The following is a 15,887-nucleotide window of genomic DNA, read 5'->3' on the forward strand; positions in this document are numbered from 1 at the left end:
GTGAGGATTCTCTTCCTGTCTTACAAGTAGGCACCTCCTCCCCATGTCCCATAGAGCAGGGGGAGAGAGTGAGGTTTCTTTCTTCCTTTTAAATCTTACATAGCTGCAGTCCTATTAGATTAGGGTCGCACCCTTAGGAACTTGTTTAATTACCTCCTAGAGACCCTATTTCCAGAAACAGTTGCATTAGAGGGTAGGGCTTCATATGAACTTGGGGGGTGGGGGAGGTGAGGGGGGGGCATGATTCAGTCCATAGCAGAGGGCCAGGGTGGGACTAATGGGAATTCTGCCTTTTTATTCTTATCCGCATGTTCCATACCACTTAATACAAATTAAGAACAACCCCAAACAGCTTGCCTCTCCAGAGTTGTTGTCTTTTCTTAACCTCAGGTTGAACTTTATGGTATAGTGTGGCATTTCCCCTTTTTGAAGCTGTCTCTGGTGTTTTGTAGATAGTTGATTAATTTGATTTACTGTTTTTATTTTATTTTGTTGGGTATTATGGTAAATCAGAGCTGCAGTTCACAGCAGGCATCAAAGTAACATCCAAGTGGATTAAAGAGTTAAATGTAAAACAATATTCCATAAACATTTAAATGAAAATATTGACGACACGTACTTCTTTTTTTATTTAATTAGAAGACTAAACGTAAAAGCAAAAGTACAAGTTAAGTCAAATAGAGCTTCTTTTACTTCTAAAATTGACAACTTTTTTCTTTGATGAAAATGTGGTAGTCAAGCAGTATGTATTGTTAGTGGGATTATAAATTGGTATATCTTTCTGGAAATAATCTGACAGTATAAAAAATATACATCAAGCCTTAAATATGTTCATACCCAAAGATATTGTCTCCATAATATTTAAGGGCCTAGGATATTCTGCTGAGTGCTTTGGAGAATCAGAATAGCACAGGTAAAAAGAGCCCAGATTTTAATATTTCCTCCACCTCTAATTTACTTTGCAGCTTTGGACTGTTTAGTTAACCTCTGCCTCAGGTTTGTCACATGTTAACGTGGGGATAACTGTAGTATATATCATAGTTTTCATGCAGATTAAATGGCAGACAGTCAATTAATAAGTGTTATTTGTTTTACTAGTGTTCATAAAACACCATGGTCTCAATTTTGATTAAAAATGCAGAATACCGAATATAAAAGGAATTATCTCTGGATTGTGGAGGTATTTTTGCCTTTATACTTTTTTAGTGTTTTTTTTTTTTTTCTTTTAATCAGGAAAAAAAAAAGTTGTTTTAAACCTTTACAAAGAACAACCAGGCCATTTGTGGAGAGTTTGTAAATTTTTGTTTTTAAGTTTAAAAATTAACTGGTGTGACCTATTATTAAAGCTAAGTTCAAACTACCATTTGAAGATATCTAATCTCCACACTTTTAAAGACCAAGCAAAGAAGTTGTTTAAGCTCATCTGATATTTAATTCTTGAATATCCCCTTCAAAACTGTAGACATTTATTGAGCTGCTGTTTAGCCCCCTCACAAATTTAGTCCAGGCTGTAAGAAGCTGAGCTATTTAGTTACATTTAGCACCTTTTGAAATTGTTATAGTGAATAAAGGTCCTGCTCCTGAATAGTACCAGACTTCGTATTCTTTGCATATGCATTTACCCAGCTTTATTCTCAAGAGATTCTTAGCTGTTGATACTTGTGCCAACATAAAATCTTGAAAATGGTATTTGAGTATTTCAGATATTTGTGTCTCAGAAAATTGTTGCTCTAGCAACATTATTTTTCTTAGTGTTATTTAAAATAGTTTTTGATTCCTCATTTATATTTATAAAGGTTAGTACATTTCTTACATTTTCATTAGGTAGAAAAATGTGAACATGGAAACTTCTGTTTTAAGAAAGTTTCTAAATAGTTTTCTAAAATTAAGGTCAATTTGTGTTCAAAAAAGCAATGGAAAGAATTTAAAAGCAGTCTTTTAAATGCATGGGTGTGATATCTTAACTAGTAGATATATAAAGATTTTAATGCAAAGAGATAAAGCAATATATTAATATAACTTTGAAGATGAGAATTCCCTTCATTTTTGATCAAAAGGAGTAATGGTGTGCTCGCTTTGGCAGCACATATACTAAAAGGAGTAATGGTCATTTAAAAATAATGATTCACTGAATTTTTAATGCATCACTGACTTTTTTAAAGGGTCAGATAAGCCAATCCTACATGACTTAAAGTTTATAAAGAAATCACATTTTTACTTTTTCCATTCAGTTATGAACATAATTTAAAAGTATATTTATTTTGATGTAATAATAGATAAATCAGCTTGTATTTTTTTTTTTTATTGGTAGGTGTTTTGTGTGTGTGTGCGTGCATGTGAGCACGTATGGTAAAATTTTACAGATTATAAGTTTACCTATAATAGTAATTCATTTATCATTGCTTTAGATTCCTTAACTTTAGTCACATCTCAATTTTTTATTTATCCATCTTCCATTCCTTGCCAATAGTGTTGCACTTTTCTACAATTTTGGAAAATCTTGGAAATCAGATCCAGGGATTATTAAAGCTACAGAAGAACAAAAGAAAAAGGTAGCAAGATAGAATCTAGTCACATGTGTTTAATTGTGAAATTATCAGTATTTATACCAGTTATTAGAGTACAAAGAAAGAAACTGTCTTTTAGAACATAAAAAAGAAGTTTCAAACCAAACTGAGATTGTGCATAATTATTGCTCGCCCTTGGTACTCCTGAATGCCTGTCCTTACACTTCCATGACATTTTTAAATTTCATGTTTCTGTCCTTTATAAGAATTGTGATTGCTTTGAGGGATGAGTACAATATTTTAAACATCTCTGTAAACCCTCAGCAGATAATAATGAATTCAGTAAATGTTTGTTAAATGTGTAACTGGAAGACCAAAAAAGTGGTTGATAGTGCACATATTTTGTTTTAATAATATTTTTATACACCACACACACATATTATATATGCATATATATATGTATATATGTGTGTGTGTATATCTATATCTATATCTATATCTATATCTATATCTATATCTATATCTAATCCACAGCACCTCTCACCTAAAGCTCAGGTACTTAGGAAACCAAATTGACAGTCTGAAGGTGTCACATAAGAGAATTAGACTGGAGGCAGTTAAATTATCTTAAGAGCTATTTTATCCAGTCTCTGAAAACAAAACAAATCCTAATGAATTATTTCTGTCTATGAAAGACTAGAGCACTAGCAAGTTCCTAAGGACTAATCCCCCCCCTTCTCTAGGCTGCAGAGAGGTTGCTACCCTTATATTTAGTTTTCTTCAGACATTACTGCTAATTGATTTGCTAGGTTTTCTTAGTCATAATCCAGTTCTGAAGATTTCAGTTCTTTATTGAACTTAAGTTTATTTTCATGTCTTAGTCATCACAGCCTATATAGTCCTGTTCTTAGGGTAGGTAACTTAGTTGTATTCTCAGAGGAGTATCCCCCTAAGTTTAGAGTTGTTTTCAGATATCCAAGAAATAAAATTCCTGTGTTCACATTACAGTGAGATAGCAGAAGTAAATGAATGAAAGATTTTATTATTTTGAACTGAAAACATTGGTTAATTAAAAATGAACATCATGTTTAGTGATGTAATAGCAGAAGTAAATGAATGAAAGATTTTATTATTTTGAACTGAAAACATTGGTTAATTAAAAATGAACATCATGTTTAGTGATTCATATTGATGGCACTATAGTTGGTGAACATTGTTCAGTTTGAATAAAATATATATATTTTTTAATTCACAGACCATAGTTGAACTTGCAGAGACAGGAAGTCTGGACCTCAGTATATTCTGCAGTACCTGTTTGGTAGTATTTTTTTTCTTTATTCTTTCCTTTCTCTTCCCATGGCAGTGGCATAGCATAGAAGGGGTGGGGAACAAGGAGAACAGTTTCTTCTGCTGAGCACATTTCAGGCCCTCCACATTCCCCCACAAGTGCCTTTTAGACCGTAGTACAAGAAGAAAGATGGTAAAAAGATGTCTCCTCCCAATCTGCTTATCCACCCTGGTGGTAGACCTGGACTATACTTCTGATTCGAGGTGCCATTCATTCATATTCATCCTTAATCTCTTTTTCTTTCTTAATATGTAACTCAACAAAGAAACTAAGCAATAAAGTACTAACAAGGTTTACTATGATTCTCTAATATTGTTTCCCTAGGTATTTTTAAGAAAAAATTTATTCTATTTAAAGGTCACAGTGGGAAAATCCGTTAGATAACTTTTAAGACAACATGGCCTGTAAAATGGTTCCGTTTGAGTAGTTATCTCTTTGTAGTAGAGTGTTTTTGCAGCTTTGAGCACTGTTTTGTCATTGATATTAAAAGTTGTCATCTTAAACCAGGTCATAAAGAAAGATATAAATGAAACTAAATAGCATTTATTTATGGAATCAGGTATAGTAGTACTGACATTGTTTATTTTCATAGACATCCCAGATTTCTATAGCATAATACTATTTGTGTTTTAATTATTTTCTTAATATTTATGATTAGTTCTTGTGAAAAATCTATAGACTGCCACAGTGGTTAAACCATGTTTTCCTTTGTAAAAATAGAAATAATCCCTAAATCATACCTGAAACTAAATGCTCTTTTATACTTTTAAGATATAGACTACAACTGAACTAATGTCTTAACATGTGAATAATAACAAGAGAATTGACTTAATTCAGGATTATGGAGTGGGTGTTTGAAGTGGAGCTGTAACTCTACAGATCCTTTGTTTCACCTAACATTCTTTGACCAAACAGTTATGATTTTCAGTATTCAGAATGTATACTGCTTTACTTTTGGTAGCAACTTTAGGGTGTTGACTAGATTCTCTTGCACTTTCAATCATTCTTTATAAAAAGGTTTTTGTTTCTATGCTTTACAATGGTTAATTTACAGAATTGGCACCTTAATGTTCAGAACATTTTTATATTCCGCTGTTCTTTGGAAATATTATTTTGTTCTACAAAGCCAAGAATGAATTGGCTGATATGTTTGCCATATGGCAAACAGATTCTTTATAGAGTCACTCAGTATATTTCATTGTTAAATAAATATCTGATGGCAAGAACAAGACTATTTTTATTATCATAGTATAAATGTTTTGTTATATGTTGTGTTATTGTAAGCTGTGTACTTCTGGATAGATAGTTCAAACTGACAGAGGTAGCTGTCATAATATCGGTGTCCTTCACTTTGATGAATAGACAAGTCCCTAAGAAGACATATATAAATCAGAATTTCCTAAAAACGAATTAATTACTCTGTAAGTGAACTGAGGAGCCTATCATGTTTAGGAGCCTTGTGTCAGTGTTTGTTCAGAATTCATTGACAAGTATTGCCCAAAGGGGAAACGTAGCTGAGGGTTGGAGGTGGGGGTAGAGTTTGTTTAATACATCCTTCTTCTTTCTCCTAAATAGCTTTAATTTCATATCTGTGGTAAAGAATAAGTGGCGCTTGTTTTTAAGGGTTCACAGATCACTTTAGTACATGTAAGGACCACATAGTCCACCTATGCTTTTTTCCTAGTACCTCAGAATGGTGTCTAACCGATTGCAAACTGGTAGAGAAATGGCAGTGGTTTTTTTGAAACACCAGTAAAGGATATTATAGATTTTGTTTCTGGCATGGGTTGATAACTAGCTCTTGTCACGTATCCAGCATTAGGTCTGCGTAGCCCTTTGGAGGTCACTAATGAGTTCTTTTAGTCACTTGACTGATTCAGAGTAATATAGAGAAACTTTTCCCAATACTTAAAATAGTATGGCATCATAAACATGAATTTTTTTATTACTTGTCAAGAGCTGAATAATGTATTTTATGTTTTTGCAAGTAATAGGGACTACCTAAACTTGTTAAGCATGGTGTACTTTCTCAGATGGGTCATGCAGTTCAGCAGAAAAGATGCTGTACCTTAATCTCCGAGATCTCAGGAGCCACTGAAAGAGAAAGATATGTACACTTATTGCTTTTTGCTAGATTTGTTAACTTTGGGAAGGCATTTTATTAATGACTTTGAATTTTATTTTATTTTTAAAAAATTTTTAAACATTTATTTATTTTTGAGAGAAAGAAACAGAGCATGAGTGGGAGAGGGGCAGAGAAAGAGGGACACAGAATTAGAAGCAGGCTCCAGGCTCTGAGCTGTCAGCACAGAGCCGGATGCGGGGCTCTAACTCATGGATTATGAGATCATGACCTGAGCTGAAGTCCGACACCCAACCGACTGAGCCACCCAGGCATCCCTAATGACTTTGAATTTTAAGAGGTTCTTTTATTCACTTCGAACTTGACCTTCCTTTTAATAAGGAACAATTTCCTTTTATTAAACAAGAACCAGTATCATGACCATTAATCACAATAGATTTTCATTTGGAAGCCTGGAGAGTGATTTTTTTTAATCAGAAATGTGAGGGATGTGAATTAAATATAATACCATTCATTACAATAGCAAATAGGTCTGTGATTCTTAATTACTTTTGTAAAGTTATGGTTCTGCCCATTCTTAGGAGTTTATATTCCACACTAGCCCTATCCTGTCTTTTCTTTGTTGTTGCAGTTGAAATTCCATTGAAGAAAACAATAGTGGTTTTTGTTTTATTTTGTTCCTTTGGAAATAGAGTTTTGTTTTCTTCTTAATTGTATTTTGAGAAAATAAATGTTCAGCTTCCCTTTCTTTGGTATAATGCCTTTCATAATCTTTTAACATGCTTGTTAACAGATACGGAAACCAGTGAGGTCCAAACACTGTGGTGTATGCAACCGCTGTATAGCAAAATTCGATCATCATTGCCCATGGGTGGGTAACTGTGTAGGTAAGTTTTATTAATGATTTCTAGGTATGTTGTTCATTTAAGTTATTCTAGGTAACTAGTGAATTACAGTTAAATTAGATGTTAGAAACTTCATTCCTACACCCTACTACAGCCCCATTCCTCCCAGTTATCTTCTGGTTGATAAAACAGCAACTCAGCTGTGAGAAAGTTATAAAACCAGTGTCTAGGAATGATTGATATTTCTCTGTCAGTGCTTTCTGGTGCCGCCTCTTTCCTGTTTTCTTTAATGGGTAATAGTGAAATTGAGAAGGAGGCAGAATAGTATTGTGTTTTAGTTAAACTGGAGAAAGTAAGGCAATAAAAATACCTGGAAGGATGTTGTGTACAGAAGCAGAGAGGGATGACCGATGGAATTCTGTATACCTCAGTACTCAAGAATGGTGTGGTCCAAGGAGGTGAACTAAGTGGTCTGAGAGATAACCCTAAGGATTTTATGAGGTGACAGCAGGGAAACATTACAGAGATTGCATAACCGTTGAGAAGAAGCCTTTAAAAAGTTGGATTATAAGGTTTATGCAAATAAAGATAAAATAGAGTTATTTTAAACCTCACAAAGCAAAACAGTACATTAAAACTCAGAATTGAGATTCATTTGGTTCATTGGGACTCTTGACTTCAGAATGAATGTCATTGCAGTCCTTATATCTTTGCGTGTAGTTACAAGCATTCTTAAGACTTTTATTAAAACATTTATTTTCCTGAGGAGCATTTAATCAAGTAATGTATGTGTTTATTGTCCAAACTGTATCACACCTTTCATGGCATTTGTCTATCCCCATCCCCAAAAGGTGTATTTCTAGTTGTTTTTTCTTAGCTGAAAAAAATTGCTTCTGTGTTGTTCTTTAGGTGCAGGCAACCATAGATACTTTATGGGCTACCTATTCTTCTTGCTTTTTATGATCTGCTGGATGATTTATGGTTGTATTTCTTGTGAGTACAATTAGCTTTTTACCTTCTTAAGACAATTGTATACTTTTGCGTATTACCATGTTAGCAAAATATAATGGTGATAAGTCTTTTAACTAAAAATTAACGGCTTTGGACACCTTACTGCACTGAAGCATAAGGAAAAAATAGATATAGAACTATAAACATACTCAACATATAGCATAAGCAACAGAATTATAGTTAATTCTGAAAAACATGTTAGCTTAATAGGCTTTGCAAAGCTTCTGGGTAAACTACATCAACATTTTTCACATCACGTGCTTGCCTTACTCTAGTAGCTTACAGATTTTGTGACTGTGCTAGTTGCTCTTCCTTACCAGACAGTTGGGAAAGTATAGTGAACTTCACACAGAACTTGAAATATTTTGAAAAGTAAGGTGTAATTATTGCTTGCTAGAGAATATTAAAAGTTACTCTTTTAAGAATAAATTGCCATTCACTTGATCATATGGGTATAGAGGAAATGATGTTTTTGTTTTGTTTTTTACACTGAGAACATGGTTTGAGAAGGGGTAAAGGAAGATGTTAGTTACTACGCTTCAGGGCTTGGTACTTATCATAATATATATTATAGCCTGGCTTAAAAATAGGACTTGGAAGGATGATTTCCTAGTCCTCTTCTCCCACAGATATTAAGAATAATGTCTGTTATTGCCCTGATGAAAAAGGAGGCTACTTCCTCAAATAGAGATTAATGGAGAGAAATATTTGATAAAAGATCTTGACCTAACTTCTGGCCCAACACACCAGAGAGAGAATACGGCCTAAAGCAGCAGTAGTTTTTATGGCAGCAACTCTCAAAGAGGAGACTTTTGTTTTGGAAAAAGCCCCTCTCACGGAGATGATCTCATTGTATTTATTATATGTTCCCCCCCAAAAAAAAAATTTTTTTACTTATATGCATGTCACCTTATCTCTGTATAAAGATGTTAATCATTATATGTAGGCAATGCCAATCAAATAAAAACTATACTATTTAAGTACAGTAGTTTTTTTGTTTGTTTTTTAAGACTGCTGCTTTGTCCATTTCTATCTTTGCTCTGATTTTTTCACTGATGTAGAAAGGGATTATTTAGAAGTATAAAAGTATAAACAATTGGTATCGAAAGTTATCAGTTAAATCTAGACTTTTGGATCATGTTTTCTAAGTGGTGCCTCTTGCAGTTGTCTTCGTGAGGTGGTTGGATGATTACTGAGTAAATGTGAAACTTCTGTTCTCATTTTAGACTGGGGACTCCACTGTGAGACCACTTACACCAAGGATGGATTTTGGACATATATTACTCAAATTGCTACATGTTCACCTTGGATGTTTTGGATGTTTCTGAACAGTATTTTTCATTTCATGTGGGTGGCTGTATTACTCATGTGTCAGATGTACCAGGTATGTGCAAGTACATGGCTGGTTCTTTAGTGTGCTGACAACTCTTAAAACTCCATTCCTTGTTGAAAGATAATAATGCATTCTGTTTCCAACCAATCCAGCTTTTCAAGGATTAAAAATTTTCCACTTAGTTTCCTTCCTCTTCCTTTACTCTTTACTTTTCCTTTCTAGCTCCCACTCTCCCTCCTCCTCTCCTTCTTATAGTATGAATTTTCTTTTTATATTATGAATTTTCAATACTACTTGTGACAAAACGTATTTCTGTTGTTCCTGATTCAGCTATATCCATTTGGATATAGGTGTGAGCTCAGATCGATGATGCCGTTAGTTTTGTGTTTATTCATAATGTTTTATTACCTACAAATGTCAGTATTTATTCAAGAGCCTTTTTTTAAATTAAGGATTTTTTTGAAAGCTCTTTTTTAAAGGGGCTCATGGAGAGGTGGTCTGTGTACATAGTGTCCATCTCTCCCCAAGCCCAATGCCAAATCACCTGTGCTTTAAACATTTTTCCTGTTTAACTGGCTACTTTTCACCAGAGTCAAAGTGATACCATGTAAACAAGCTTGACAATCTCCTAATGGAAAAACAGAAACAGATTTCACCACTTTTTCCCCCTTGAGAATTAACTTCTTTTACATTAAAACTTATTTTCCATCAGAGGGAGTTAATGGTTTGCTTTCTCTTACCTCCTAGATATCATGTTTAGGTATCACTACAAATGAAAGAATGAATGCCAGAAGATATAAGCACTTTAAAGTCACAACAACATCTATTGAAAGCCCATTCAAGTACGTACATGTTTATAAGTTTAATATTTTATTTTGGCATATAAAATTCCTTACTAACCAAACTTAGCAAATATCTAGTGAATACATCAAAGAGAAATATTTTTTTTAGGTATGTCAATAGGATATGAAACAGGGAATTTTTCTTTTGTTTAGCAAGATGTAAGATAGCTTAGAAATCCTACTGAATTCTAAGATTTCTGCCAGACATAGCATTGGTTAGTTTACCATAACTTTAGAATTCATCACATTAACTGCATGTGAATTTGTAACATTTTTTTTTCTTATTTGCACAATTCTAACTCTATTGATCTACTAACATTTGGTATAAACAGAAGTCTTTATACATTAATATTCAGCTTTAACATTGCCATAAGTTTTTACAAGTTTTCACTGATAAATGAATGTATCCAGAGAATTGAAATATGATTTTTAAAATATAATCAATTGAAATTTGTATATAGGGAAATTTTCTAGACTCTAGGGCAGCTGCTTTTCAGTGTGAATTATTTTATTTGTCCTTTGAATGACAGAAAAATTTCTATACACATAGTTTTATTTTATATTTCCTTTTTTTAATTGAGGTGTAATATATAATATTTCAAATGTACAACATAATGATATTTGTGTATCTTGAAAAATGACCAACACAATAAGTCTAGCTAACATTTGTCACCATACATAGTTACAGAATTTTTTTTCTTGTGATAAGAACTTTTTAAGATGTGTCTTGGCAACTTTCAAATATGGAACATAGAACTATTAACTGTAGTCACAATGCTGTGCATTATATCCCCATGACTTATTAATTTTATAACTAAGTGTGTACCTTTTGACTCCTCTCACTTATTTTGCCGACACCACACCCGCAGCCCTCTGAGAATCACCAGTCTATTCCTTGTGAGCTTGGTATTGTTTGTTTAGATTCCATATATAAGTGAGATTATATGGTTTTTGTCTTTATCTTTCTAATTAATTTCACTTAGTCTGAAGCCCTCAAAGTCCATTCATGTTGTCACAAATGGCAAGATTTCCTTATTTTTTATGGCTGAATAATACTGCGTGCACGCGTGTGTGTTGTATGTACATACATATACCACATTTTCTTCATTCATCCATCGATGAACACTTACGTTGTTTCTATGTCATAACTGTTGTAAATAATGCTGCAGTGAACTTGAGGGTACATATATCTTTTCAAATTAGTGGGTTTTTTTTTTTGTTAGTTTCTTGTTTTTTGTTTTTTCAGGTGTTTTGCTTTTTTTTCCCAGACAGATACTCAGAATTGGAACTGCTGGATCATATGGTAGTTCTAGGTTTAGTTTTTTTGAGGACTCTACTGTTTTCCTAGTAGCTGCAACAATTTAACCTTCCCACCAATAGTGCATAAGACATCCCTATTCTCCACATACTCACCAAACTTGTTAGTTCTTGTCTTTTTGATACTAGCCATCCTAGCAGATGGCAGATGTGAAGTGCTATCTCATTGTGATTTTGATTTGCATTTCTTTGAAGATTAGTGAGCATCTTTTCATGTATCTGTTCGTCATCTCTATGTTTTTGGAAAAATGTCTGTTCAGATCTTCTGCCCATTTTCTAATTGAATTGTTTTTTTCTTTTGAGTTGTATGAGTTCTCTTTGCTCTTGAGTTGTAGGAGTTCTTTATATATTTTGGATATTAATCCCTTATTGTATATGATCTCCACATACTTTTTCCCATTCAGTAGGTTGCCTTCTCATTTTGTCGAGGGTTTCTTTTCTTGTACAGAAGCTTTCTACTTTGATGTAGTCTCACTTGTTTACTTTGCTTTGGTTTATATTAAAAAATTCATTGCCAAGATCCATGTCAAGGAGCTGACCACCTATGTTTTCTTCTAGCAATTCTGTGGTTTCATATCTTGCATTTAAGCCTTTAATCCAGTTTGAATTTGTGTGCGGTATGATATAGTGGACCTGTTTCATTCTTTTGTGTGTAGCTATCCAGTTTTCCCAACATCATTTATTGAAGAGACTATGCTGTTCAGTAGTTCAGATATATAGCTCAAATAGCTCAATATATAGTTCAAATATATATGTATATATTTAATTTTACATTTAGTTTGATGCTGAAAAGTAGTAGTTTCCTAATTATATGAAGTATTTAAAACTTTTGATTTTTACTCAAGCTACTTGGCCTTCAATTTTTTGTGATGCTATTAATTATTGCATGCTTCTGGAAAGCATACAAACCGTTAAATGAAAGCAAAAATAAGGGAGTTGGGTAGTTTTGAGAATTCTCCCATAGGCACGATTATTATATAAAATGGAAAACTGTGACTGCTTTTCCAGAGGTATTCTTCAAGTCCTAAAATTCCCTGAACTTACCCTTGACATTTCTTTTCTTAAATTGTTACTTTTAGGTACATTGCCAGATTCATGCTGTTTGTAATCATTTTGCCTTTTACTTTCTCAATTTTGGATAGAGTTTGTCTCCTTGCCAAAGAGCTGCCCATCAAGGAAGAGTTTTATAAAAAAAATTACATAGGACACAGGAATGAAAGAAATGCAGATTTGAATAACTTTAAAATATAATTGTGTAACCCATTAAATTAACAAAAGAGAGAAGAAAAATTAGTGTTGGCAGAACTATGAAGAAACATTAATGCATATATATTTGGTAGAGTTATAAACAAACAGGTTCTTTCTGGAAAGTAACCTGAGTTTTTAAGTTTAGAAAAGTATATATTTAACACCAAAATTAAATTAAACTCATATATCAAATTACTGTACTAATAGGCTTTTTCTTTTTCTTTTTGTTGGGGGGATATTTTAGCCATGGATGTGTAAGGAACATTATAGACTTCTTTGAATTTCGATGCTGTGGCCTCTTTCGTCCTGTTATCGTGGACTGGACCAGGCAGTATACAATAGAATATGACCAAATATCAGGATCTGGGTACCAGCTCGTGTAGCAACATCTTTATCCTATGAAGCATATTGCTGAGTGGTGCCTGAAAATTGTGTCTGTCCGTGTCTCTCTCACACTCGAATCCACATTTTTGAACAATAGCATGCTATATGTAGGGCTAACAGTGGATTTTACAGTCTTTTTTTCAACACTTTATTAACAAAAGTAAACATGGACAGAGCACACTGCCACTTCTGGGAAGAATAAAGATCATAAAAAGGAATTTTAATCGTTCGTAATGTGGGAATTCACAACATACTCAACTTTTTGGTTTTGTTCTCATAACATTTTTCACGAAGAAAGAGTGAACTTATTCTGAACTTATTCTGTTGATAGACATGGTATACTGATCAGAAATGTTCAATTCTAGCTAAAACTAAATTTATGATTTATGGCTAAATTTTATGATGCACTCTACTATGACTATTGCAATTAATTCCAGGAGAATGGTCTCAAATTGATTCAGACTAGTATTATGTACATTTTAGAATGTACATGTAAATACTGTGATCAAAATCATGTGGTTTTATTAGGGATCTACTGTAATGTGTCTTCAAGGGCACGAGAAAATAATGTTCACAAGAATATGTGCTAACACTATTTTATTGCCATCAGCTGTTGCAATGCTGATATATTTCTAGTTCAGTGAAATAATTTGTAGTAACCTTGCTCTGAGGTTTTATGGTCTGATTAATAAAGCACTTGCATGAGTATAGTAAGTCATGTTATTTTGTTCAAACTTAAAAGCCCTACTAAGTGCATGATACACCTCATAGAATACTAGCACATACTATCCAGTAAAGCATAAATTAGAATTTAATTTGATGTGCAAACAGTCCAATTTTTAAGAGTTGAGGTAATTTCAAAGCAGAGCAAATAAGTTCATGCAAAATTCTCAGTAATAGAGATAAATGGATATACTTCTAGAATTCTGAGCTGCGAAATAAATTGTAAACAAAATAATGGAGTTTAGCTAAAAATGGAGCATGATCTCTGTACATATAGCACATGTGAATAAAAGAAAAGCTAATGGTATATTCTGGTTTTTAAAAAATGACCTATCAGAAAGAATTTAATCCTCAAGATTATTTCAATTTCCCCAATATTGAATGTTTTGAGGTTTGTTAATGCTGTCTGAAACCATTTCAGAAAGATCTTCTTATTGTTAAATGTGATGCACTGATCAATTTTTGTTGCAGCATTTCCATACTCTCACGATGAACTATTAGTCACTGCTTCCATAAATATTGTTTACAGAGTGAGACTTGGTTTAGTCCTCTTAAGTGCTGTAGCAAACTGTGGTTCGAGCAACCTGTGGGAAACCTGTGAGAGGGAATGGGCTTGGGGGAGGGTGGGGAAAGGGTGGTCAGACTGATGACAGATCCTAGACCAGTGTAAAGATTGTGTATCTGTATATAAATAATTTATCAAATAGTTTTCTCTTTGTGTCTGTATGTGTTAGTGTATTCAAAGCTGCTCATTTCATTTTATCCAACCAAAAAGAAAAGGGAGATAACCTAATGAGCTTCTAGTGATGTTCAATATTGCTGTTAATAGGCATTATACCCTGCAAGTTCCACTGCATGTCTGAAGCTTGGTAAAATTAGTATTCTCTGTAAAATGCAGATTACAGGTATTAAAGCAATCTAGTGGTATACCCGCCCCTTGCCTTAGTAAGAGGAGCAGTGAAAATGTATATAGTTGATGTTCAGTATTTCCAAGTACCATTTTTATATAGTAGTTTCTTTGACCATAAGTCACACATCAGAAAGATTACCTTTAGTGTATTTGAGTGTTTTAATATTAGAAAATTGGCATACGTACTTTATTTTTGAAAAGGGAAAAGATGGGTGTGGGGTGGCAATAGCATTGTGCCATTTTGTCATAGAATGTAAAAAATTGGTTAACTTTACAAATGTCTCTGCTAGTTTTGACTACTAATTGGGGGAAATTTTAGATAATTTTTAAATTCAAAGTTATTTATAAAAGGCTAGAATTTGTTTTAATTTTTTGTATTTTGAGCCACTTCACATGAAGACTCGGTTGCAATTTTTATTGGATACATTTTTATTAACAGTCGAATATAATGGTGGTATTCTCAAGAGTTTGGATAAGAGTGTTGTTACCATGTTCTTTCTTTGTGGTACAATATTCTTTTCAGTGCAAAAGAGATGTCTTTCAGTTCAATAGAAAAGATACTCTAGATACAGAAGTACGTGGAAAATACTAGCAATGTTAATGCTTTCGTACTAACCATCTCGCAGTGCCGGTAAGATCTATAGTTTAGAGATGGTCAGGTGGTCAGATAGCCAGGAGCCAGCTATGCAGCAGTGTACTGTACCGTCCGTTTACTTACTTTATAAGTCGTGTGTGTGGAACCAGCTTAACCCAGTTCTAAAGTTGTGTATGAAGGTGACCCTTTGGGGAATAGTTCATATCAGCTTAATTGGATACTTATAGCAAATAGGAACTTACTTCTCAGCCCGGAACATGAATTACTTCTTTGGAGTTTTTTTCCTTCACATTTTTGTTCCCAGGAATTTATTTGAAATATTAATAGGCATAAAGCAGTATCATTATACTTAAGCTATGGATATTTTTATTTTATATTTTCTTTATTTATAACTGTGCCAAGTATTATTTTGCTACTTACCGTGTTACTCTGTGGAAAGAAAAACCTGTAAAGTGTTTAATAAATTAGCTCTCCTTACATAAATTAAATCTGTTAAAATTTTGTAAAATATTAATCAGAATAAATATTGACTCTTAAGCGTGTGTTTGTTTGTTATTTCGTTCAGTTCACTTCAAGAAATTGACGAGACACTGGGTAGTGGTAACCTGTTATATTGAAAAGATTATTATGTGTATTTGTATCTGGAACAACTAGGATTCAAGTGGGAGGACTAGAAATTAGCAAAAGTAAAAGGTGGTGGTAGTATTTTAAAAAACTCTAATGCCATGTCTATGTATATGT

The 15,887-nt window shown here is 33.3% G+C and overlaps 1 protein-coding gene across 6 annotated transcripts in view; it reads left to right on the forward strand.

Annotated features, from left to right (window-relative positions):
* The window catches only part of ZDHHC17 (zinc finger DHHC-type palmitoyltransferase 17), a 103,900-nt gene that overhangs the window by 74,978 nt on the left and 13,035 nt on the right, over positions 1–15,887 (forward strand). For 2 of the 6 annotated variants that reach the window (XM_007088746.3, XM_007088747.3), the window contains 7 exons: positions 2,428–2,552; positions 3,763–3,825; positions 6,732–6,825; positions 7,693–7,776; positions 9,021–9,178; positions 9,875–9,969; positions 12,779–15,683. In XM_007088746.3, the coding sequence (XP_007088808.1) occupies positions 2,428–2,552; positions 3,763–3,825; positions 6,732–6,825; positions 7,693–7,776; positions 9,021–9,178; positions 9,875–9,969; positions 12,779–12,917 (758 nt within the window). In that variant the 3' untranslated portion in view covers positions 12,918–15,683. Of the gene's footprint in view, positions 1–2,427; positions 2,553–3,762; positions 3,826–6,731; positions 6,826–7,692; positions 7,777–9,020; positions 9,179–9,874; positions 9,970–12,365; positions 15,684–15,887 lie in introns of those variants that run through there. The other 4 variants (XM_042992800.1, XM_042992802.1, XM_042992801.1 and 1 more) reach the window with 3 other exon arrangements.

This window comes from Panthera tigris, chromosome B4 (genome assembly GCF_018350195.1).
Source record: "Panthera tigris isolate Pti1 chromosome B4, P.tigris_Pti1_mat1.1, whole genome shotgun sequence".
NCBI classification, from domain to species: Eukaryota; Metazoa; Chordata; class Mammalia; order Carnivora; family Felidae; genus Panthera; species Panthera tigris.